We start from the raw sequence: 26,942 nt of genomic DNA, 5'->3' as shown, positions 1-26,942 counted from the left end.
CCCCATGCCGTCTCTACCCGGCCACACTACCTGCCAGTGTGTGGAGTGCTGAGTGGACGGAGGATTTCTTCTTTCATCATTCTGATGTCACCAAGAATTCTTGGGCTTGGCTCTCTCCTGTCTCTAATCCACCCTGCACACCACAGCCGGACTGAAGTTCTGGACACGTGGCTTTGTGCTTGCTGAGTCTGCTTTGCTTACTGACCCCTGAACACAATCGCCACCTGCAAGGCTGAACTGACCCAAACTCTCCCCTAAATCCTGCACATCCTTAGATCAAACCTTACCTTCTTTCCGAAAGGCAACCCTGCCAGCTGGAGATCATGCCCACATCACTCGCTGGCACGGAGCCTGGAGCCCGCATGCTGGCTGCTACCAGCCACGTGGGCCATCCCTTCCCTCTGGCCTGACATCAGGCGGCATCTGCTAGCCCTTTCATGAATTGTTCCATGAGTGTCGTGATGACTTGGATCAGGAACCCAGGCCTCCAACCCCTGCGAAGCTTCCCAAATGACAGGTGTTGGGGTCAGTCCTTGACATTCTAATTCAGTGGGCCTGGGTAGGGCACAGGTTATTCTGATGCTCACCTGCCTTGTAACCCAAATAGAGAAGGGAGCCCATCTCCTAGTCCTCCCCTCATTGTTCATTTGCATCTCATCCCGCAGACTGTCATCCTTCCCGAGGGCAGCATCTGGGCTGCTGTCACCACTGGGTCCCCAGCCACAGCCTGGGGCCAACCCCCTGTGAAGGTTGCTGAGTAAACAGGATCAAGGGGCTAGGGGCTTGTGGCAGACACAGGTCCAGTCTCTCCAGTGGGTCTCGTGCCATTCTCAAATCCAGACGGCAGGGCACGGCCACCTTCACCAAAGAACCACACGTGTCATCAGCTGTGCTCGAGCAGTCATCTTCCACGGCTACGCACGTGTCATGGCAGATGGCAGCAGGATAAGCCTGGGATTTGTGAATGGTGAGTGACAGGAGGGAAGAGCAGGGCTCGTGGAAGATGCCATAAAGGATGACTGGAGCATACACTGGGGAGTGACCTGCCACAGGTCACCAGGAGAGATGCTTGTTTTGAAATGGAGAGACCAAATTGAGCCTCTAGGTGATGAGGGGACTGCAGGCAGTGCAGCATCGTGGTAAAATCAGGGGCCCTAGATGCCGACTGCCTGCGTTCTAATCCATTTTCTACAGCTTGCCAGCTGTGGGGTCTTGAACCAGTTCCTTAAATTCTCTGTGCCTCAGTTTCCCTGTCTATGAAATGAGGTAGTGACAATACCTACTGCCTAGGGTTGTTGTAGGGATCAAATGAAATAATACATGTAAAATACTTAAAATGCCACACTGTATCTGCTGGTATCATCCTCAGCAATGTGATCACAGCACAGATATGTAGCCCCATGGAAATAGTAGACATCATGCACTGTTTCTGGAAAGAAGAGGTCTTGGTAGGAGCAATGCCCAAGCATTTCTCCACATTTACTTTTCACTCTATTGGAAAAGAGAGTATTGCCTCTCAGTCAAGAGAAAACCACCACGGTCTTGTCTTTCTTTCCAAAACAATGGTCCTCAACACACAGTGAGGCTGAAGCCCCCCGACCCCCGCAGCTGCACCCCCCACAGGCTGTGATTATGCACTGCCTAAGCAGAGGGGCTGCAGAGGAGGGCCCTGCGCTGAGCGACAGTCACTGGAGTCCCAGGGTGGCTCCTATTCTCATGGTCACGGACTTAGTAGGTTCTAGAACGTGAAAGACTAGTCCAGGGTTCTTAACCAGTGGCCTTGGCAGGCTTCGGGGGGCCCTGCCATCAGAGGCACAGTGGGGAAGAAGTGTGGGGACAGGGCTTTCACCAGGGTCGCACTGGGGTCTGTGCCCCCTCCCCCAATATGAAGAAACTGAGTTTTTAATGCATTGGAAAAATAAGGTCCTTGGCCTTGTGTCACTGCACACCACGGGGGAATCTTGGACTGAAACCCTAGGCTGTGGGAATCAGGAATCTTGCACGAGCATGCCTGACACTGTCCCATGGCTGCCTCGTCCTCTGCCTAATTACATCAGCGGCAATTTGAAGGCAAGGCTCCACAGGGAAAAGAGATAAAATAGAATTTATTTTTGTACCTGATTAAAAAGGACTGAACCAGAGGGAGCTGTAGCAGACAAGAAAGTTCTGATTGAACTTATGGAAAGAGCAACTGCCCACAGAGCTAAACAGGGACCTCAGATCACATGCCAAACTGTATCTTGTACATCTATCCACAACAATGTCTCCTGTCCCACGTGCCCTTTTCATACTGTGACTCTTTTCACTACGTGGTAGAATCTCTGTCTCTTCCCCTAGTACCTGGGATGGCTTTGGACATCCTCCACTGATGGAGGACAGTGGAAATGTCACTATGTGATGTCTGTGACTGGATCATAACGATGACATGAGCTTTTGTCTTGCTCTCTTGGGTGCTTATTCTTGGAACCCAGCTGCCATGCTCTAAGGAAGCCCAAATTAGCCCATGTGGAGAAATCACATGGAGAAGTCACAAGCAGGTGTTCTAACAGCCTAGCTGAGGCTCCAGCCCACAGCCAGCATCCACAGCTAAACAGGTGAGTGAGGAGACCTCCAGATGGCTGCAGGCCTCAGCCAGCAAATCATTCCCAACCTTCAGTCTTCTCAGCTGAGATTCCAGACATCATGGAACAGAGACAAGCCACACAATTTGTGACCTGACCAAATTCCTAACCCACAGAATCCATGCACATAATAAAATGATTGTTGTTTTAAGCCACTGGGTTTTGGGGTGATTTGTTATGTAGCAATAGTAACTGGAACCCGTTTCATTTTGACCTCTCATTAATTTTGCCAGTAACACATTATACCTGTACAATACAACTGTCAGCATAAATATCTTAAATATAAACTTTATACACACACATGCAAGTACACATTATTTTTGATAAACAAGTGTGGGAAGGAAAATGAAAGCACATCCCAACAGACTTCTGTGGGAAAGTTCACAGAAATATTGGAAATTTGTACAATTGAAGGCAAGCCAGGCATCCAAATAATAGATGAGATTTCTGCGAGGAAAGATGCCAAGAACTGAATTTCAATATATTTTTACTGGAAACATGAAGATTTCTAGATAACTTAATACAATCAAACCCAACAGCAGGATCATAAAAACCAACAAAATAACTATTTCACACTGATGGGACGTTTAGAAAGTATAAGGCCCCATCTTGACTTTAAGGCATCACTGGGAATTGAGGTAGAAGGATTTTACTCAAAGGACACATTTTTCAGAAAACCCAGTGAATCCAAACCAGGCAAGTCTGAATGTGTGAAAGAGGCAGATAGAAAGCTTTATGGGAACTGGGAGTGAAGAGAAGGATATGGCCAGAGCCACAGACATGAAAGTGAGAAACTTAGCAAGGTCACTAGGTCATAAGAAGCATCTGACCTGCTGGACCAAGCCACTGCCTCCCATCAGGCAGCTCATCCACCTCTCTGCAGGGTGGGTGCTGCTCACCCAGCTCAGAGCCCTTGGTAGCCCTTTCATTTCTGGTGTCAAGGGGACACTCAAAGGATCTTCTCCCCAGGGCTCTCTCTCAGCCTCTGATCATTCAAGCAACACTTCATTACCAGGGCTGGGAGGAGACGAAGAGAGAGAGCACAGGCGGGGACCCACCAGCAATGGGAGAGAATTTGCACAGTGTAAATCTGGATCAAGGGAAGAGCTTTGATCCCAATCCCTTGAATCTCTTCCCGCTGGGGACTCCGGGTCATAAGCAGGAGGGGAGAAGCTGTGCTGCAAGCCTTGTCCTCGTGGGCAGAGTAACTCCCTGCATCCCTTGTAGGCCCTCTAGGGAGTAGACTGGGGAGGTTAGAATGGGGGGACCGCTGATGGGTTGGGGATCATGGCTACTGGAGAACGAGGGGCCTGCAGCTGACTGAGTATGGCCTGCCATTTCCTTTTTGGAGGGCAGAAAGTGAAGTGGCTTTTGGGCATGAAGGCTATGCTTTAGTGGAGGACTGGGGAGTGATTTTCTCTCCTCTGGGTCAATCGCTGAGAGTCACCATCATGAGGTTTATGCAGCCTGAGGCCCTCTGTTTATGGGGAGGAGGTGGAGCTTCAAGGATTTCAGGCTTATTGTCATTTAGGGTCAATCTCTTTATAATCATCTGCCAGAGCCCACAAGAGCCTGGAGGACACTTTAGAGAGACCAGTATCTGTCAGTTGCTGACATAGCTGAGAATAGCTTGACTAAGGTTCAAGTAGTCTGTGTATTAGATTCCATTTTATGAACTGTCTAAAGAGTCTGATTGTAGTTATAATATATTACATTTGAGTTATGCCACAATTTTCAAAGAACTTACACTTACATTACCTCATTTGAGCTTCACCTAAACCCTGGGAGGCATTATGTCAGCACCCCCAAGGGCATTATGCCAGCACGCCCCAAGGGCATTATGCCAGCATACCGGTCTGCACGATGCCAGCACCCCCCAGTGCATTATGCCAGCACCCCTCCCTAAGAAGGCTGTGCTGCTGGATGTTGACAGGTGTGATGTGGGAAATACCACCTCAGAGAGCTTGGGTGGAAGGAAGGTAAACCAGCTTCTCAACAGCAGGCTTTTCCCAGACCTTCACTACACCAATGAACTTATCTTGTTAGGACTCTTTTGGTAGGCCTAAGGCTTTTATGAAAATGAAGATGAGGATGCTGAAGGTTTGGAAAGATGAGTAAGTTGACCAAAACCACACATACGCATGACCTAGTCACAGAAGAAGGGGTCTAATGCTTGACTCATGGCTCTTGAGACACAGTTGGTTCAGTGGTTCTCACCTAGGGAGGGGTACCTTTGTGCCCCAGGAGACACCTGGCAAAGTGGCCACAGCTGGGGTGAGGATGCTGCCGGCATTTTATGGGTAGAGGACGCTAAGCACCCCACCACGCACAGGGCATTCCCCACTCTCTCTATCCTCAACAGAGAATCACCCAACCCCAGTAGTGCCAAAGCTGGGAAATCTGCCTTATATAATGGGCATATGGTTCTTTCAGACCAGCTGTCCTTGTCCCTTCCCCTACATCCATTTTGTGGTATAAATGGTCAAATACAGAAAGCAGAAGGTGGCTGGTGGTCCCTCTGCACCCTGAGGTTGCCTCTCAGCATCCCACTCCTCTCCCAGCTTTGGCTTTTGAGCCAGAGAAAGCTGGAGAACTTGAGCTGAGCTGACAGCCACTTTGCGTCAGCGGGGTGGATGGAGTGGAGGGGTGACGAGTTGATTTTGATGAGCAGAATGATCCAGAAACCCCTGTAGATGTACAGCCAACATTTGAAAGCTATTATTTTATCTTCTGTGACCCTGGAGGTGCTGTCTTCTTTGGGGGCTAAATTGGGCCAGTTTAGGGCTGACTCTTCCAAGGCTGCTGAGCTGCATGGCACAGAAGCTGCAGACCTGCGAGCATGCACTGTCAGCCAGCAGCAGCCATGCTCATGCTCCATGCCTGACACTGTAAAGAAATGCAGGTCACTGGAGCCATCCTTATCTGTCCTGCTGTTTCCTATGACAACAGCAAAGTACCCGTTGACACTTTGGGTAAGAGGAAAAGCCTGGAATTATGTTGCTACAGGGAAGGTCCTGAGTCCACCGTGAAGCTTCCTGGGCAGGTCAGGGTATTGCTGTCCAGCCATGGACGTGGCACCCAGGCCTGGGTCCGTTCTGAATTGCGGACAGCGCACCCATGTGCTTTGAGGCTACTGTGCCGTCTGACTGTGAACCCGGCCTCGGGCCAACCGCGGGCCTTGTGCATCGCTGCCACATTTTCCCAGTGCAGCTTGTCCACTGATCTTGATTGCATTTTGAAATCAGTAGTGAACTGTATTTAGTAGTGGAAACAGCCCCCTCCCGCTCTCTGAACTCTATATTATGACTCCGGCAGGCAGACATGAGTGACCAGCGTGCATTTACAGTCCCAGTGACTCACAGAAACCCCAGGGTTTTCTTTTCTCAATCAGTCTGGCATACGACTATCAGACTCCTGACATCCTTGTTTGCCCTACCCCCCAAAAGGACAGCCACAAAAGGAGGCTGCCCCCCCACCCCCACCACACCCAGTGAGCACACACAGATGTGTGACCTTGAGCAGCCAGGTGGCAGAGCTCCCTGGCACCTGTGCCTTCTGAAGGCCTGTCAGTTCTGTAAGGTGTGCCACCTTTCCCAGCCCCTTCCTGTAAATCTCAAATGGAAGCCACAGACCTGCCAAAAAAAACAAGGGCTACAGCTCCATTTTATCTAAGCGTACTTTCTGACTCCTAAACAAGGAACAGCATTTGTGTGCAAGGATGCCTGATCCCTAGGGGTATGGGGGTGGGGGGTGGGTAAGGGGGAGGGGCATAAGGTAATAGGTTTTAAGACACCCCAGGAAAGAAAACGCACCAGGCCAAGGCAGGTGGATGTGCATGGGAAGCTCTGGGGCCCTCTGGGAATCTGGGTGCCCAGGGACTGCTCAGGCAGGTTTCCGTCAGCCTCACTCTGGCCCACTTAGAAGTGAGGAGAGGTATACTGGGGAGAGGGTGGGCAGGGAGGAGGGGACAGAAACTTCTAGAAGCAGCAGCAGGACACACTGGCAAATGTTCTCCTATCTCCGCCTATAAGATGTGGTCCTCTGCTCCTCCTGGCAATTCCCTGCTCACATCTCATGTGGAAGTCATCTCTTCTTGGAGACTCTGAGCATTTTACCAAGAATACACTTCTCTCTCCTCTACATCCCGCTGTCCTCTCAAGGAGCAATGTTGCCCAGGCCCTTGGAATATGACTCTGAACCTGCACTTGATAAGCAGACCCGATTCCTCGTGCAGCTGCTTCTACAGCCAAAAGGGAGGTCCCCATGCTGGCAGGGTCCTGCGCCTTCCTGGGTCTGAGCTCCAGTTTCTCTAAGATGCCTTGGCATGGAATGGAGACAGGAGCAGACCTCCCAGGTGGTGTTCCTACTTCCAGGCTGGAGGCCGTCTTTCCCAGAAAAACTCTGTAATAGAGCCGAGACAGAGTCAACTGGGTTTAATATTGTTAAATGAGGGAGGATTAAACTGCTGAGGCGTCAATTTCCACAAATTCTTCTGGACTCAGCATCTGAGAAGCTGCAGCTAGCATGACCCCTGTCCCCTTGCCACGTCATCCCGACGCCACTATCTTTTCACTGAGGCAGGAAAGGTGCCACCAGCCCAGTGGAATTTATAGCATGACACTTATTTCTTTAAAATTACTGTGAGAGAGATTAGGAAGAAGGCGGGATGGGCAGAGACAAGAAACTGGACCACTTGTTGCTCTATGATGTGTCTGGGGCTTGTTAGGGCTTTATCCCATTAGGATAATTCTACCTGGCATTTGGATCTCAAACAAGCCTTTGGCTTGTTTATGCAGAACACATACAATGCTGCCACAAATTCTTAGATGAAATGAAATGCATTCACATGCAATCGCTGTAAAATCGGGCGTCCCTCCAATGGATCTCTGGAATGGAACAAGATAGATTAAATACATTATTATTTAGGCAGGTATGCCAAGCTCACGTATGTCCTATTTTTTTTTTTTAAACAAAACAGATGGATGAAAGTAACTTCATCCAGCCAGAGAGGCTCCAACACACAGGTTGAGTTATATCTGGAAGAGGCGCCAGGCTTCCCCAACAGGAGGCCGGAATTCCGGGGCAGCAGTTATGAATCAAAGCCAACCTTTCCACGAGCACTTCCTGCGGGCTCATGCATGCCAAGCTCCGAGGGTTAACTCTGCACACTCAGAGGTATGATTTAGATTTTCTCCCCATCTCTGTTTGTCCTTTAAGATAGACAGACTGTTTCCAGGAAACGTGGGGTGTACACTCAACGTGAGGGGCGCCTCAGAGATGCAGGCAGGGGGAGGCCACCGGGAGGCCCGCTGCCTGGGACCCTCTCCTCCCACCACCAGCTGGGAAGCAGCCCAGACCGCTGTGCAATCTTCAACTAACAATTATTCTTAAGCCCCATTTATGTAAGAGGCCACAGCCACGAGGTCATGGACGGTTGTTGTTATAGAATTAGAATAGTTAGAAAAGGATGAAAAATTTTAAAGCATCTGAGATATCAGAATCTGGGTCTATACAACCCTATAGGGGTCTGTACAGTTCTGTTCTCTGTTGAATTACCAACACAATCATGGAGAAAAATGCCATACTTTTTAGGCCAAATTGCACAGACTGGCTGTCCACAATACTCCTATGTTCTAGATAGTTGCCAGGCATCTAAGCTTACCTGTGGCTGAATATTTCTAGCACAGGAAAATTTGGGAAGGTTGAACAAGAAGCGCTCCATGCAAAAGGGATGGATGAGTTCTGTGTGAGCTGTGAGTTATCTTGTGCAACTAAACTCTCAGGGCCATTTTCCACTGGGGACGTGGAGGTTGAGACGGTGAGGGGATGTGGGGTTAGTGGGAAAGGATGGGCTTTAGACCACATCCCAGCTGGGCCTCCTGGAGCAAGTTACCAAACCTCAGCTTCATCATCTATGGAAGGACAACTGTTCACCACACAGGGGTGCTGGGGGTGGTGGTGAACAGAAATAATGCACGTAGAGGGCCTGGCAGTGCGCATTGGTTGTTATTCGTTTTAATTACTAACCCCTGCTTCAGGCAACAAAAGGGATTTCTTGTCATCAGCAAGAGGAAAGAAATGACATTACCCTTTACTTGTTCCAAACTTCTCTCTGTTTAGAACTGAGTTCTCCCCAAAGGGTCTCTCAGCTGCAGCTTTATGGATGAGGTATCTCAGAGCTCTACGCTTCTGGCCATTTTTTCTGTTCTCTCTGTGCTCCATTTCCTGCCCTCTGCTGGAAGGACCCGTGGTCACAGGAGCCTGCAGGCCTCAGCCTGGCAGCCCCCTTCCAGTTTTATCTGGGCACTCCAGGCAATGAAAGGGACTCTGCTTTGGGGTTCTGTCAGCACCCCACAGGCAGCACCATGAGAGCAGTTCACCATTGTTTGGTACACCTGACTGTGTACAGTTTATGTCTCCTTCTCCAGATGCCCTTGCTCAGCCCTGGATTCATAATGCTGAATCAGGACTTGCCACAGAATAGGTGTTCCACAGATACTTTGCTAATTCAATGGGTGAAAAATAAAATGAATAGCCAGAGGGCAATCATACTAAAGGGGGACAATGTCTCCTAGCTTTGCAAATAAGGAAGAGGGTGAACTCTGGAAACCACAAGTGGATTAAGGTGTCTTAGTCACCTCTTGCTGAGTTCCAAAAAAGTTCCAGAAAAGATGATCTGACAGCTAGCGTGTGAGTCAGTGGGACTCTATTAAAAACACAAACACGGACCCACCGATCATCAGCAATGAAAAGGGCTTGGCAGGTCATCCCTCTGATTCCCATCAATTATTGATGAAGACATAAGTCATCCCAAAGTAATCTCCTTGGGTCTTTTGATGAAAGGAATGCCATCAGCCGGTTAGATATGGCCCTTTCACACTAGAGGAGAGCGTGGGAAACCTAAGGGCTGAGGACGTGGATTTGCCTTCATCAATCAGAAAGCAATTCTGGTGCTTGTCCACTGCCAGGAGGGCATGGGTATAACCAGGTCAAATAGGGCTCTACAGCATGAAAACAATCAGCATGAACTAATCCCACCTGGCAGGACACATCCATCTGCTCACAGGTTCATTTTGCAGCTCATACATCCCTGCAACTGCTTCAAAACCCCTTGTGGTCTACGTTCAGACCCTTGACGGATGCAGTCCTCAGGTCCACGCCTAACTATGACTCGCATCTGTGGCCACAGTGGACAAGGGTCTAGCCCGATGCCTCTCTGTGGCCCAAAACTACATAGATAACCAACTGCTGGAGGGGAGCCGATTTGTTTTCTGCATACATAGCTTACTGGCCTTTCTTCCTAAGAGCTGCGGGTTCCTTTGGCTGGCAAAAAGTATTAGCTAGGCTTTTCAGCTTTTGCGAGAACACCAACCTCACCATTTGCTTGTTGGGTTCCCTGAGCTTGCAGATTTGTCTTTAATCAAAAGTACACAAGACCAGCATGTGCTATAACTCTCCACCATCTGTGCCCAGTCCCGATCACAAGCTCAGTTGGGAGAAGTCATATAGAAAGACAGATTGAACTCTTATCTTCTAGACAACCTACGTTTGTGCTTCAATTCAATTAGACCACAGAAGACCATTAACCTTGTACCACTGCCTTCGCTGGCTTGCCTTTCACTAAGTCCCCTATCAACAGAGGTACAGATCTGTGCACAGAAGAGGAGATGATAAGAGGTAGCACCATTTGGCAAGGGGTTCTAATTCCAAAGCAAAGGAACCCGGACACATAGAAGGTCACAAGAGAACTCAGCAACACCCTCGGCAGAGCCAGCCATAAATCAAACCCAGGTCTCAGAGTGGAGGGCACTGTTAAGTTATATATTTAGATATAAGTTGTTAGATCCAGGCTCTTTCTCTCCAAGTCAATTCCCATCCCTCCAGAAATACCTGGAATAATTTAATATGCACAGAAGGGATAGGTGGTGGAAGCGTGTCTCAGGGGATGCAGCTGGTGTTCGGATATTCAGGAGGGGAGGAGGGAAGGTGCGGTAGGGTTGGAAGGTGCATTGCTGCTGCATGCATTAGGCCCTGCATTGCCTGCATCACCTGCTCCCTTAGCCTTTCTGGGCCGAAAGGCAAATAAAACAGACTGCCGGTGCCACTTTAAAATGCCTTGACCTTGACATGTAAGCTCAGGGGGCCGCCACCAACTGAGACGGGAATTCCAGGATTCCAGATTAGCAGATCTCACCACGAGAAACAGATCTGAATTCGACTTCTTTATTATTTTGTGTGGTTACTGTGCTTTTTTATAGACTATTTCCAGCTTTCTGCTTTCCAGGTAAAAGTAAAATTTTGTTCCCTTGCCCCTTTGAGATTGGGTAGGGCCACGTATCTAGTTTTGACCAATGCGTTGTGAGCACATGTGACATGTGTCACTTCCAGGCCAAAGCATTTCATTGCTAGTGGGAGACTTTCCAGGGGCAAAGGACGTGAGGTTCATGTGAGAAATAAACCTTTCTTTAAGATGCTAATGCTTTGAGTTCATTAGTTACTGTGGAATAGGCATCTGATCCTTACTAATTCAAAGACAGTTTATATAATGGTCAAATCAGATAGGTGGATGGCAGCACAACATCCAATCAAAGTAGATGTAACCTTTAAATACTGATGCTGAGAGATATGCAAATCATGCTAAAAACTCTTACTACTGTATGTTCACAACCGTAAATGAAGTTCTTTTAAAAGAACGTTTTGTCTTCTGGAATTCACATCACCAAGTAATGCAACATATGGGTGTGTTGTGTAGTCCTATGGCTTTTTGTTTTTCCTTTGTTTTGTTCTGGGGACACTTATACTGTCTGGAGTTTGACCCTTTTGACCACATTCAAGTATGTAATTCAGTGCTGTTGACTGTATTTGTAGTGCTGTGCTACCACCACCACCCATCGCCAAAGCTTTGCCACCAACCCAAGTAATGTTTTTCTAAACAGAAAAAAAAAGTGGAAACATCCAGAAGCCTCTAATATTTGGTTATTTTATTGCATGTCATTTTGTCCTTGACAAGTACAGAAGGGAAAGCTGACCGTGGTGACTTAGCACCTTGGCTGTTGCTGTGGTTGTGGATAGTCTTTCTGAAGGGCAGTGGATGTGCTATGACCCATCTGGCTTGTAAATGTTTGAATTTTGTCAACTATATTTATTGACAGTATGTAATATTTGCCATTTATGTCGAATACAACCCAGACTTGAAGTATTTTCTAGCACAGGGTAAGATCTGCTTCAGTGTTTTCTGAGAAGAAAAAAAGGTACTGCCTTAATTTGTAAAAAATTATTGATGCACAGTGATCTTTTTAGATATCAAATGGACAATTTGATAAGTTTTGACATATGCGTGTATTTGTGAAGCCATTACCCAAATCAAGATAGTATACGTTTCCATTATCCCTGAATGTTTGCTCGCTTCCCTCTGTATTCCTTCCCTTCTTCCTTGACCCTAGGCACTGGGTCAGATCAGTTTACTGATCTGCTTACTGTCATTATAGATTAGCTTGTATTTTCTATATATGGAATCATCCAGTATGTACTCTTATTTTTTCTGTCTGGCTTCTTTAAGGTTTTAGCAGTTCATATATATAACTGCATATATCAACAACTCATTTTTAAAATTGTGGCACAGTATTCCATTGGCTGGATATACCAGAATTCGTTGATCCATTCACCTGTTGATGGACATTTGGGTTGCTTCCAGTTTTGGGGTGTTACAAATACAGCTGGCACAAACTCTCATGTACAAGTCTTTGTGGAGGCATGTGCTTTCATTTCTTCTGAGCAAACACCCAAAAGTGGAATGGTTGGGTCTTATGGTAGCGTACATGTAACATTTTAAGAAACTGCTAAACCGTTTTTCAAAGTGGTTGCACCATTTTACATTCCCACCAGTAGTGGATGAGAGTGCTCTATTTAGTACTCTAAAAACTCAAACTCCTTCTCCTTCCCTCACTGAATATGGACACATACACATACATTTGCACGCACGTATATGTATATACACATTCACAAACTGATATGTTTCTTAAGGATGACAGCTTTAAGCAAAAATAAGCACATATCATATGGAGAAAATTCTAGTGTGGTCTTCATGATAAAATAGTTTTCTTGTCTCTACGGTCAAGTCTGTTATCTTCTTGTTACCACCCTTAAAACTAAAATAATTGTGTTTGTTATCCACATACTGTTCAAGAATGAAAAAGGCCCATCCTATTCCAAGGCACTGTCAACTTATAACCAGACCCTTACAGGCCTCCCAAACAGTCTCCCCGCTCCCATTTCTGCCCCTCCCCACTTCGCCGAGTTGACTCACTGATCTTTCTAAAAGGCAAATTTGGGAGACGCAAGGGGAGTTCAGTGGTAGAATTCCTGCCTGCCGTGTGGGAGACATGGGTTCGATTTCCAGCCCATGTACTTCCCTCCTCCCTGTCCCCCCCCAAAAAATCAACAAATGGTGCTTCAATAACAGGATAGTTACATGGAAAAACAATGAAATGTGACCCCCACCATACAGCATAAAAAAAGGCAAATTTGCTCGTAGCATTCTCTAGTTCCAAACCCCTCTATTGTACTTTGAAAAGAAGTCAAACTCCCCACCATTGTAGGGCCCCCCCACCCTCCCACTGTCCCTTTCTCTCATTTTGTTCTGGCTACACTGGTCTTTTTCAAATGTGTCAGGCTCGTCCCTACCTCAGGGCCTTTGCTCTTGCTGTGCCCCTATCTGCAATGCACCCTATCCCCTGCACGGCTCTCTCCTCTCTTCATTTAGGTCTCTGCCTGAAAGCACATACCTTTCCCTTTTGTCCTGCTTGCTTTTCCTCATTTTTCTCATTAGCACCTGAAATGATGATGTCTGTTCATTTTTTGCTTCTCTGTTTGTCTGGCTGCTCCTAGAACATCAGACCTTGCCCATCTTGCTCATTTCTGGGTCCAGTGCCTTTATGACCATGCCTGAGCCATGGGGGTCTGCAGCAAACAGCTGTGGCATAAATGCACAACCAGGGCATCTAGAACCATGTTTCATGAGACCAGCTCAGCAATCTGCGTTGGCTTCATGGAGAGTCAGAGGAAATCTTTGCAAGGATAACTTCCAATATAGAAAGGCAATTTTTAGAAGAGGAAACGGATTGTGAGACTGCGGAATTGGCACAAGTGGATCGACTAGGGTGGCAGATTTGAACTCAATAAGGGGATGTGTTTTTAACAATTGATCAGTGCAACAGTGGAGGAGATGCCTTCACCACCGGTGCGCTCCCTGGGCCTGGAGGTATTTTAACAGATCCCCATTTAGCAGCGTTGCACGCGGAACTGTAAGGTTGGTGGCGGGTCTGGGGGTCTGTCACCCACAGAGGGCATCGGGAATCACTCCCAGTGCTAAGCTCCTGGGAACAGGGCCCCACAAGGACAGGAGCCTCTGCAGCCTCTTTTAGCCACCTCTTGCCAGGAGCACCGTACACAGGTGTCTTCCTGAGAGAAGACTCTGAGAATGTTCACACTGTGCTCGCCCAGCAGCCTCACCTCCAGCCCTCAGGTTCCTGGAAGCCCAGCTCAGGGGATTAGAGAGCTCCGACAGGAAGGTGCAGAGCTCCCCACCAAGGGGCAATCAGCTGTCCATGCTGAGAAATGAACGATCTCCTTGTCTCTCTCAAGTACAGCTTTGGGCATCCTTCTTAACGAGCTTAATGTTTGCCTAATATAAATATTTGAAGCTGTACCTATCTAAGGTGTTAAGTGGCTTAGATAGCTTGATTGCGATGGAAAACCCCTGCTTTTCTGTATGCGCTGGAAGATTTATGGAGTCCTCCTTATTGCTTCCAAATCACTGATTTGTGACTAAGTTGCACCATAATCAGAAATTTCAAGTGATTCACGTTCTCCCCCACAGGACACATTACACTCTACCTGTTACCGCACATAACAGGCTGAAACCCCAACCCCCAAATCACCCCAGAAATGACTCCATGCGTAGAGCTATAACTGAGAAATTGCTGATGCCAGCAAATTCATCATGAAACCCTGGAAAATAAGACTCTTGCCTTGGTGACAATCTCTCGCACTTTTATTGAAATAATACTGCTCTCGGAAATTTATTTAGTTGTGTTTCACTGGAGCAGTTAGCAGTTTTCTGCTCATATTAACCAATAATTAACTTTCACCAGATTCCCATGAGTAGAAGACATTATTCCCATTTTATTATTAAACAAACTGATGTCTAAGGGATTTATCTAAAGTGATAAAAAGTGAAGGCGAACAAATAAGGGCTAGAAGCCAGGTAATGCAAACTCTTCCAAACAGTTCCTAGAGCAGTAATATCTTCACTCAATTCAACCGTTAGTTCTACTTGAGCTATGGAAAGAAAGAGGGTGTGGATCTTCTGGAAAGACGGATGGGCTTCACTCTCACACTATATGCAAATGTGTCTGGTGATATATCAAGATGTGGCCTGGAAGGATTTACTAAGCACGTAACGTAGCAGACAAACAAAAATCAAGTCTCCCCCAACAGTGACTTCACCATAGCATGAAATGAGGATATGGGGGGGGGGGTGCCTTAATCCACTAACGTCATGAAATACTGCCCACCCCAACACGACTGCCTCGCCAACAGCAAGTAAAGACATAGTGAACAAAATGATGACCTTTGACACTCTTTTTTTCTTTCCTGGCATTGCCCTCAGTTACGTGACTGAAATGGAAACACATAGACAAGTTCTTTAGAATATTTAGAGAAGCCCCATCCTGTGGCCATCGACCTGACTTCTCAGAAGATGGACCATTGGGTCCAATCTGTGGGTATTACCTTCTGTTGTGGTTTAAGGGGAGGGTATCAATGTTTTCCTTTTGAACTGGTTCCATTAGCTGAATTTCCCTGGACATGGAAAACTGGAACAAAAATACCCCATGTCCTTATGAGCCGTGTGAAGCTAAATCAATTGAAAAGAAAGGCAGTAAGAGGCGTGGAATTTCACAAGAGAGCAGAATCCAAACTTGACATGGGAAATTGAGTGTGTCCAGTGGTTCACAGCAGCTCCCATGGCTAAGGCACCAGCCACTCTTAAATTTATCTCTTGGCTGTCCGGGGGGCTGGATGAGATGTCACAGGGTGTAAAATCCGCCAACACTCCTAATTAATTATGGCTAGCTTTGCCCTCTTGGGGTGTTACAGAACCCTCCAGATAGAACAGAGAATTCACAAATCGTTTTCCATTTCTAGAGTTTGTTACTTCAAAACTGAAATGTGGTTTAATGCTTTGCAGTTGAAACGCTGCTTCTGACCAGAATAGTTTCCTTGAGTTGCATCCATTGTTTGGGCTAAATGTCAGGGCTAAAATTGGCACAATAAAAAATCCCTTTGTATGGTGTTTTTGGTGGACGTAGGAAAAATGAACCAGGAAATGGAACCTCAAATGTTTGCGGAGATGAATAAAGACTATTTCACAGACGGATTGTAACAACTACTTAGGGTACATTTTTGAAAAGCCTATGCTTGTTCGTTTGGTGAAAATAAGGGTATTTTTCCTTAAAACTGAAAAATTAAATTCCTTTTGATCTTACAGAAGGCTCAGGAATATTAATTTTTTCTTCAGATCTTTTACCTACTGTATTAGTTTGCTAATGCCGCCAGAAAGCAATATACCAGAAATGGAATGGCTTTTATAAAGGGAATTTATTAAGTTACAAGTTGACAGTTCTAAGACCATAAAAATGTCCTAACTAAGGCCTTCAGAGAAAGATACCTTGGCTCAAGGAAGGCACGTGGCCGATGTCTGCTGGCCCTTGATCTTAGTTCTGTTGCTTCTACCTTCTGATGCCAGTGGTTTCCTCTGTAGGCATCTGTGGGCCTTCACTTAGCTCCTCCAGGACACAACTCTGGGCTCTGGCTTGCTTAGCATCTCATGGGAAGGCACATGGTGACGTCGCTGGGCTCTGCCATGCCTAGGCATCTGCTCTCTCTGTCGGCCTCCAAGCACCTTCAAACATCCATGTCTCTGTCAGCTCTAAGCATCTGCACTGGCTCTGAGCTTTCTCCAAAATGTTTCCTCTTTTCAAGGGCTCTAGTAAATTCATCAAGACCCACGTTGGATGGGTGGAGCCACATCTCCATCTAGCCAAAAGGTCACTCCCACAATTGGGCGTGCCACATCTCTATCTAATCAAAGTGATTTCCACCCTACAATATTGAATCAGGATTAAAGGATGTGGCTTTTCTGGGGTACACAACACTTTCAAACCTGCACACCGTCCTTTAAGTTTTATACCTATATCTATCTCATAATTCTTATTGCAATTGACTATCAAGTTCTTAATAATAACATAAAATTTTTGTTCCAAATACTGTGCTAAGCCCTCATATGATTAACTAATTAATTCTCCCAGCAACTCAGGGCAGTAGGTGCTAACATTACGCTCATTCCAGAGAAGAGGAAACTGAGGCATAGGAAGGCAAAGGGGTTTGCTTGAAGTCACCAGCCAGGCCCTGATTTAATCAGAACAGCCCTGATTTAAACCAGGTAGCCGGGTTCCAGAACCCACCTGATATGCTAATTAATCTGCATGTGCCTTTTTCTTCCAAATTTGAGCTTTGCTCACTATTGAAATAATTTCGGCTCCTGCTTCCTTCCCTCATCCCTGACCACATGCTGAATACGCAATTGTCTGAGCCCCCAGATACCCGGCCAGAGAAGCTGGACACTGGGAGTGGAGGAGAGAGGCCTGATTCTATTCCCCATGTGTTACTAGCTGTGTGACCTTGGGCAAGTTACTGTACCTCTCTGGGTCTCCATCTCTAAGTTTGTGCACCGTGAAAGGTCATCAACACTCATAGTCAAGCTGAGAACTACACTCTGCCCTGGAAGTCTGGAAGGGCAATGGAGCCATTTCATCCTAGTACACAGGCCATGAGGTTTGTATGGGATAATTTGGGATTGGGGGAGAGGGACCTACCTTTCTGGAGAGAGCAGAAGCCAGGAGAAGGCCTCCGGATAGTCCGGCAGGAAGGCCCCTCCGACCTCCCCACAGCCCAGGGCACATGGCCACTGCCCACTCCTGGGGTTCTGTGGTCTGATTGGAGCCCCACCCAGTGGGTGAGGGCAAACAAAATGGAATCTGTAAGGAAGAGGTTGCTGCCTCTGGGAAATGATATTCCAGCAGCATGTCACCCCCCCCCCCCAAAAAAAAGAAAAAAAACCCCACATTGTCTGTAGAACTTCAGAATTCTATCGTTTTGACAGCTGGGATTCGTGCCTTCGGAGTGGGTTCCTTTTCAGCCTGAAAATTATTCATCAGCCACTTGCTAGCTCTTTTCATCTTTGAGAAGGCAGAGGTGAGGCGTGGGTCCAAAGTCACCACGTCTCCATGCCACTTGGGAACTGACCGACCACAGCCCACGAAGTAGTCAGGAACAAGCTGCCTATGCCCCGTCCAGAGAGCCAACGCCAGCTGCCTGGACGGGCAGGTCTGCCCTGCATGAGTGTCCGGGGGAGGAGGCGGGGCTTGCATGGCCATCACTGTCCTCCTGAGTCCTCAGTGACCCACTCATGGGGGTAAAGATCCCAGGGTTTTCCAAATTCATAAGGACAGCTCTCCATGGGCCTGCTCGCTCAGCCATTCTCCTGACCTAGCCCTACATTGCATTTTACTAACACAGCTCTGGGTGGAGGATTTCCAAATGTTTGGACCTGACTCTCAAGGCAAACATGAAGGGAAAGTCTCCCCCCTCTGAAGATACCAGTGTGATGATTCACCTGCGATGAAATTTAGTTCTGGGCTATGTCAGACCCAGTCCATTCTCACCTCTGATTTTAATATCTGTGAATCAATAAATGGCAGCGTGACATTTTCTCCCCCACCGTTGGATGGGTTGAATAGGCTGACACAGCCAGTGTTTGATTGCAGGAATGCATTTGCCTGTTTTAAAATTGGAAACACATTGGCAGCAATTGAGGAGCTGGGTTAGAGCTCGAGGCAGCGCTCCTCCCACTCTGCATTTTAGAAACAGTAAAAATGGGATCGCACCAGTAAAGTCTTGCTCATTGCAGTGAGAGAAAATGAACTTATAAAACAGTGATTATTTGCATTAGATAAAGCTGCTTGGTTGTCCAAAGGGGCTTCACCCTCAAGATATCTTTAAAGTGAACGTTCCTGGGTTCATTAAAAATGTCATAGTAAGTCTATATTATAAGTGGCCTTTATTATTTATCAAATATCTATGTATCTATCTGCAAACACATTTTCACGTAACAGACCCCATGCACAGGTCAGTTCTCCTTGCCACTGGTTATGGGTCATTCTGTTGGGTTTCCTATTTCTTTAAGACCAAACCAGGTTCAATGGGCACAGTAAAGAGTTTGCTGTCACATGGGTTCTGGTGACAGGTGAGTCCAGTGTAGAACCATCAGGCAGACCCCTCAGGCTCACTCTTCCCTGCCCACAGCTCAGCCTCATGGCCTTGGCAGCAGCTCTCCTGGACATTTCACTGAGGGCTTCCAGGGGGTGTTGAACATACCTGAGGCCACAAGCCCTGTGTGAGCTGGGGAGTCCACCAGGAGTCAGCACACTGGAGCTGAACAGCAGTGGAGTAGGAGTTGGGAGACCAGAATTCTCTTTCTGGTTTCACTGCCAGTGCTGTGTGACCTCAGGCAAATCTCTCAACATCTCTGAGCCTCAGAATTATCATTGAAAATGAAAGGTTTAACGCAAAGATCCTTAAGGGCTGCAACATTTTATTATACTGGGAAACCTAACAATCTCATCCTTAAATAGAAAATTAACTTTCTTCTGGCCCACAGAGTAAAAAGTTTTCCCTAGGCCGTGAGAGTGAAAACACATAGCAGTTTCATCAAGGCACTTGGCTCCTGCAGAAGGTCTGTTGAAGTCCTATTCCCCCATACCTCAGAATGTGACCTTTTATGGAAGTAGGGTCATTAGAGTTGTTATTAGGCAAGTTAAGATGAGGTTGTATTGAGAAGGGCAAGCCCTTAATCCAATATGACTGGTGTCCTTGGAAGAAGGAGAGTGCCAAGTTGCGATGCAGTAGATGCTGTGGGATGCCAAGGATTTCATCCTCTGCCAGAAGCCAGGAGAGGCATGGACTGTACTCAGTCCGAGAGAGACTTCAGAGACTTCACAGAGAGCATGGCCGTTCCGGCACCTTGATTTTGCACTTTTAGCCTCCAGAACTGTGAAACAATAAATCCCCATTGTTTTAAGCCATCCAGCTCATGGTAATTTGTCACAGGAGCCCTGGTGTTATCGAAAAAATAGTTAACTGGTGGAAGAGTTTGCATTGGGTGAAACATAATTAACTGGATTAGCTACAAAATGAGTAAGAAAGACAGCAGTACGATGAGAATTCAAGGGAAGGAAGGTGTATAGTTAAATCCTCTGACCAATGCTTAAATTCCACCCTCCTCCTCCCGCATCAGGACAAAACTCACACTTCTCAGCAGGGGCTGATAAGGACACTCTTGGAGAGCTGCCTTGCTACCTGTCACCTGCGCACGGGTTCCTCTCCTCCCAGCCGCTTCCTCTAGCACCTGCACATGCCATCTCTTAGCCTGGGGGTCCCCCTGCTTGTCCTTTCCAGATGTTAGTCAGTCAGAATCTCTCCAGGATGCCTCTTCTCTGCGCCCCCCACGGGATCAGGTGCCCTTCTCTGTGCCCCTTTATTCTCTGGACAGGCCTGCTCACCTGTCCAAGCCCCTATGCCAGACTCTGGGCCCCTCAAGGCTGGGGCTGTCCCTTCATCATGACAAGCCCCCAGGGCCATGCCTGCCATATACACATGCTTGCTTACGAGCAGGTGACTGAGGATGTGAGCAAACGAGTAAATGACTCATGGCAGGGGGAGACTTTAAGGATAAGCCAGGTGTCAGAGGGCCTATGAGCTTGTGTGTCCTCTCTGAGCACGCTCATGGCCATCAGCCATTGACCACGGCCCTTGGTTTGAAGGCGTGGCAGTACTTCTCTTTCTCATGACTTCTCCCTTGGACTAGCATCTTGAAAGGACAGGCAGGGGGACCCCCAGGCTAAGAGATGGTGTGTGCAGGTGCCGGAGGAAGCAGCTGGGAAGGGAGGAGGCTGTGTGCAGGTGACAGGTAGCAAGGCAGCTCTCCAAGAGCCTCATTATTGGTCCCAGCTGAGATGTTTGAATTTTGTCGTGATGCGGGAGGAGGGTGGGATTTACACATTGGGGATCATCAGTCCATGTCATCTGCTGCTGGTGTCTGTCCACGAGGCCACTAACATGCAAAACTGCCCCTGATGGCTGCAAAACGCAACATTCATAGTTGTTTAAGTAAAAAACTGAGAATCCAAATGCAAAAGGATGACCTGAAATACTACATACCATCTTCCCAAAAGTCTTACCAGATGTGGTTTCTGCTCTATGATTTCAGGATGCCACAGGATTCTACTGAAGATGGTGTCCTGTCAGTAGCACTGAACCAAGGCCCTTCAGATGTGAGACCACGCGTGCTGCCCAGCGGCTGTACCTGCTGATGACCGTGGCCCCCGGTGACAGGCCTGGGGTGCGCCTCTTTTCTGGGTTTCCCTCCAACCCCTCCAGCCCCAGAGACGGCGGAGGTTTCTGTGCAGTCTTGAGTATCCTGTACTCTACAGCTGCCCCCAGCATCTGCTTTGGAGAAGGAGTCACTTGGCGGCACCATTGGAAGGGATGGTCCTCTTCTACTCAGCGATCACAAAGGCAGAGCTCTCCCCGAGCTGGACAGAGTTGACCCAAATGCTCTGCAGTGTGCTGAGTCACTGGATCAGAACTTTCCCCATATCCCAGGCCTGTCTTTGTTCCACCCTCTTCTCTGGCTCAAGAGCCCCAGGAAGCATTTCCAGGCTCAATCTCCGGTGGAGTGGTTGGGCCCCAGCACACAGGGACACTGCTGGACCCTGAAACAGCTGGGTGGATGGTGCAGCTGTTGGGGAAGTGGGCAGCCGTGTGGGAGGGCGGCTGCTGCTGAAAGCTGCACGGTCTGGCTGCAGCGCGGTCCCTGCAGGGAGCAGGTGCCCAGGGCAGGGGTGTGTGGGCAGAGCACGCGGAGGAGTCGGCTGCCTATCCTGGCACAGCCCCTGAGCCCAAAGAAGAGTCTGTGGTTCAGGACTCAACGTACAGAAAGAGTCCCCACCCTGTCCACCCCCAGAGACCTCGACATTGCTTTCCTCCAGTGGGGCTGACTTGCCAGGGCTGGAACGTGGCTGCAGGGCATCCAACGGGGTGCTGAGCAAGTTCCCAAACACCATAGATGTGCTAGAGGCAGGGCGGCCTCCAGTCGGCCTCCACACAGGGATAGATGCAAAAAAGAGCTGAGCTCAGGGGCCTCTTCCATCTCCACACCCAGGGGATGCCTGAGCATAAATCTCCCATCCCCCCAGAAGAAAATTATCCCCACCTACCCCTACCTCAGGGTGCCCAGGAGCCCCATTAATCACTGTTCTCTCTTTTGCACATGTGTGGAAGTACCCAGATCAGATTTCTGTAGAGCTCGGCATTATGAAAACACACGGTGCTGAGGGTTGGGTCTCAATGGACGGCAGAGCTGGGGAGCTCATTGTCTTATACTGCCAAAGATTTTTTTAAAGTCCTTTTGCCATAATTAGACCAATGTGCATCTGAGGTGGGGTTGCCCAGGCAGAGATTTGCATCTGACAGCTTTGTTTTTAAAAGTTAGTAAAGTCTGTTCCATTGTAGTTACGGTCCAGGAGGAGGGTACTGAGCAAAGGTTTCCCCCAGTCCCTGCCAACAGAGCAGCGAGCATGGCCTCTGCATGGCCGGCTGTGATAAAACAAATTCATTTTGCTTATGAGTAACTTTGGATGCTTTGCACCTTTCTGTAAATTAGGAAAAATTCAACAGGGAATACCAAAAGGAGAAACATCAACCAGGGGATTTTTTAAGACAAGTGATTTTTTTCGTTTGCTTGTGAGGCGAGAAATAAAAAACCACACATGATGCTTGGAAGGACACTGTCCTTCTTTACTGGGGATTTGGACACTGTTGTACCTACGAATACACGCTCACTTAATCTCAGGAAGTCCATTTCCTACTTGGAAGCACAGCTTGAACTTTTCCCTCTGTTGGCGCTTAGTTTGTGTCCAAGCTGGAGCGGGGTTGAGAAGCAGGCGGGTGTGTTGGTTCTGTGCACTTCTGTTGCTAGGGGCTGGCTTGGGGAACTTTCAAAGGAAGCATTTCTGTCAGATGAGGAGGATGCTGAATTGTCAAGCCTGCTGCTTTCCAGCTAAGAGCAGGGGCTCCCTTCCAACTTGAGTTTAATCAAGAGGAACGGTTGGGTGCCCACTGGACTCAGTGGCTCCTTGCTGATGTATGAGAATTGTAAGCAGAGTGTAAACCTTGGGTAAAAGCAAAATATCTGCTAAGTTTCTAGGAGGCTGAGAATGTTGGATGCAGACCCAGCCCTGGTTTTCATTAGCTACATGCTTAGGAGGGCAAAGTTGGTAAACAGTATCACTCCTCACATAGGGTTCCACAAGTTGAATCTATGTCATAATAATAAGTCATATTGAAGACAGAGCTCTCTATTTCACAAAACAGAGGAAGGGAATTTGGGGGGAAAGAACCAGAAATATTTACAGAATTCTTAATGGTCCTCACCATTTACAAGTCTGAAACCCTGTGTCTTTATTTGTCCTCAGCAGCTCAGAAGACCCATGAGACCTGATCTTCCAGGAAGCAAGGTCGAATCAGAGGGTAGGACATACCCTCCACTTCTGCTTCCTGATAAGACTCAGATACATATTATAACAAGGGTGGCAAGGTGGAAAGGTACAGATTCAAGACCTAACTGATTTTCAAACAGACATGGACACAGAGCAATCCTTTCCCTTCATGCCCGGATGCCCCGATAGTCTCCAGAGGACTGAATCATGTTAGCTTCCTGAGCTCTGATGGCTGCAAGTGCAGCAGTGGCAGCCACAGCTGAGGGCACTTCCACACCCAGCGAATATAAGAAGTAGCAATTCCTCTAGACCAGACTGGACTGGAGGAGATGGGGCTCAATGATCAAACCAATGCTGAGACAGGGGCCCTGAGGAGTCTCTGTGATGCACCTATGATGTCCCTGCCAGAGACAGAATGGGGGAGTCAGGTGGGCCAGTCCCCAGGGGAACCCCTGGCAGATGGCCTGAGGAATCAAGGCTGGCTTTGTGAGTGCCTCCAAGGGAGAAGTACCAGGAAAAGCAGCAAGAAGCTCTCACCCCAAATACACTGCCCAGCGCTGAAGCTGCTCATCCAAATCCTAAATGAAATGTCATAATCCAATACTGATTTTTATATAAAAATGATGTAAAGATACACAGAATGTGGCAAAGACAAGGCAGTATTAAAGCTAAACTTAGCTCCTGCAGCAAGACCAATTAACAGAGTGATTCCAGGCTGAAAATCTAGACCTGAGCCATCCAATAAGGCAGCCACAGTCAACAGCATGGCTGGAAATACACCTGAATCGAGATGCACTGCAAGCGTCAGACATACATGGATTGCAAAGACTTTAGTGTGAATGAAAGTAAATATCTCAATAATTTCCACACAGATTCCCTGTTGAAACAATATTTCAGCTATATTTGGTTTAACATGTTATTACAATGAATTTCACCTTTTAATTTTACTTTAAAATTAATTTTACTTTTTTTTAAGGTGGCTATTAGAAACTTAAAAATTCCACATGTGGCTTGCATTATGTTTCTACTGGACAGGTCTGACAGAGAAATTTGTGTTCTAATCCCGGCTAATTCAAAGTCTAGTAGAGTGGCATTCAGGGCAAGCTAAAACTGGATGCAGATTTTCTTTTGTGAAATAAGTCCAACTTCCTTCACAGCTGAAAAAAAATAAAATAGCTGAAATGACTGCCCACACTGATGAGCAGGTCGGCATATTGTTTCTTCTCAGGAAACAGGACCATCCCATATGGTTAAAAAGGTTGAGGACTGTCCATTAATACTACATCTAAGAGGCAGAGTGGGGTGGGGCTTGTGTGCCACTCACACCGCACACATACATACTTGTATATTCATTATAGCAACATCCTGGCACATGGCAATAAATATTTTGTTCTAATAAAATGAATATATTACAATGATATTCCAGCGGATGAAAGCAAAGTGTCTTCAGGAAGGCACACCTTTTTCTAATTGGCATGAAAACTGCAGCTGGACTAGTGACAGCCTTGCCAAGAACACTGAGTCCTGCCTGAATTCCGCTCCAAGGAGCAGCTGCCTTGCTGGTTTGCGCTCTGCCTCTGTCACATGCCTGGTGCATCTGAGGACAGCAGCTTGGCTGTATTCTATCTCAAATGCTCAGGGCTCACCCAGCTGGGGGTCACTTACCTTCTCATTTTTCTTTTCATCTGGTTTGCATCCTGTGTTGGTGGGACTGGACGTCAACAGGCTGCTGATGGGGACCACTCCGATGTCCCCATTGAGGTTGGCGGCGCTGACGTTGGGGGGTGTGATGGCCGATGCAGCGGACATGAGGGGGATGACCGGCCGGGGGCACTGGGCTCCGCCCACCATCTGGATCGGGGGTTGGTGGACGTGCTGCGGGGACACCACCGAGTGGGGTCTGAGGCTGGTGGCAGGCAGGCGGGATGGAGAGCTCTGCGTGCGCAGTGGCGACACGGTGGCAGTGGGGCGGTCCTGAGTCTGAGCTGAGGAGTGGGCAGCTGGAGGACGGGATTGGAGAAAGACAGCATGGGAAAGGTTAGTTTGCCACCTGCGATTCAAGGACAATGCCATCTCTTTCCTCACACTCATCCTCCCACAGCTTTTCAGTTTGACGCCTCTCTAGACTTGTCCATCGTCATGAATCTTCCACTTTGCAGACTGAGAAACCCAGGCTGAGCACCACTGAAAATGCAATTCCCATCATCCCCGAGCCCAAGTGATCGAGCTGTTTCCTGCTTGAAAAAACCTTTGCCTCGGGAGGAGCTCAAGCATCTTATCCAAAGTTGCACAGCGAGCATGGGTATGTTCCCCATTTTATAAGAAGTCTTCAGTCTGGTCTTCTCGGCTACAATGAATCAATGTATTCAGAGATTTCTTTTCTAAACGCCTTTCTTAAAATGCCCATAAAAATAAAATCTGTGAAAGAACCTTGGAGAAGCCTCAAGACTGAATTATTAGGCTCCGCTGTGTGTAAGCTGACCATTGTCAGCAGCTTCCTGTTGGATGCTGGTTCATCTTGACCCCAGAACTGTAACTAGCAATTTCTCTGTTTCCCTTACTTTGAAGCCTCAATGCTATTACTTGCCCTTCCGGAGCGAAGGCCAAAGTGCGTGAAACCAGTGCTGTGGCTGGTGGTGATGACATGAAGAAATGGACATGTCCCCGCTCTGCAGCCTTGAGGCTGAGCCGTTGTCCATCCCCACCACAAACTGTCTGTGGTCATTGTCTTGCCTGCATGTCTAAGCATCTAAGTTTCTGGATTTATAAGCTAGGAACCTCACGGCTATGTGTCTGCCCCTGTGCTGGCAGCTGACAATGTTCCTTAAAGTTGTTAGGGATCGAAAGGCATATGATTTATAGAAATGTCCCATTTAAAAAGATTTAATTATTAAAATGACTCCTGCTATTATTTATGTTAGCAATTTTAAAGAATTACCTTCATACTGATATAGATGAAGCAAATGAAGGGAGAAACAAAATGCACCAAGGGGTTAGGAACTTGCAACCTGAGCTGGTTTGACCCAAATAGAGAGATATGGGTTGTGACATCAGGCATGACTTTATCCTAAGTGTGCCATCTAACATTATACAATTCAGACTCTGTCAGTTTTGCCTTGTTATGCCAGAGAAAAATGACATATCACCCTATAATTATTTTCTACCGCCAGAATTTGTAGCATTCATGGCTTCAGTAACATGAAAAAATATATATACACAATAAAAACAACATCCTCAACTCCCAAATATGCCCTGAATATATATAATACACTCATAAATCTTAACAGCGTTCCCCGGGTGTGTTAAATAACTTCACAAACCAAACAAAACCCACTCCATCTGTGAATCATGCCTCTTTCCTTGTAACACAGCTGGGCAGGGGAATAGCTTGTGAGATCTAATTATGTGCTTGTGAATTCTCCAGGACTTGATGTCATGTCCGCTGCTTCCATGAGGTGAAATACATAAAGGCTGATTTATGGTTTTTTTTTAATTTCTTTTTTTAAATAGCCAGGGTTTGGATGGGTTGAAAACCTACAGCATTTGAGTCCTGACAAAATGGGGCTTCATATGTTAAAAGGAAGCGCAGGTCAGGCAATTATGCAGATCAAATAAGCCACTGGGGTCATTTAACCATGGGAGA

At 47.4% G+C, this 26,942-nt stretch overlaps 1 protein-coding gene across 1 annotated transcript in view; it reads right to left on the bottom strand.

The window, feature by feature from the left end:
• SH3RF3 (SH3 domain containing ring finger 3) overlaps positions 1-26,942 on the bottom strand; it is a 401,913-nt gene that overhangs the window by 25,407 nt on the left and 349,564 nt on the right. The window contains exon 8 of the mRNA XM_077134952.1: positions 24,965-25,299. Coding sequence (XP_076991067.1) covers positions 24,965-25,299 — 335 coding nt within the window. The remainder of the gene's footprint in view (positions 1-24,964; positions 25,300-26,942) is intronic.

Source organism: Tamandua tetradactyla, chromosome 17, assembly GCF_023851605.1.
Source record: "Tamandua tetradactyla isolate mTamTet1 chromosome 17, mTamTet1.pri, whole genome shotgun sequence".
NCBI classification, from domain to species: domain Eukaryota; kingdom Metazoa; phylum Chordata; class Mammalia; order Pilosa; family Myrmecophagidae; genus Tamandua; species Tamandua tetradactyla.
This window is presented reverse-complemented; position numbering and strand designations above follow the sequence as displayed.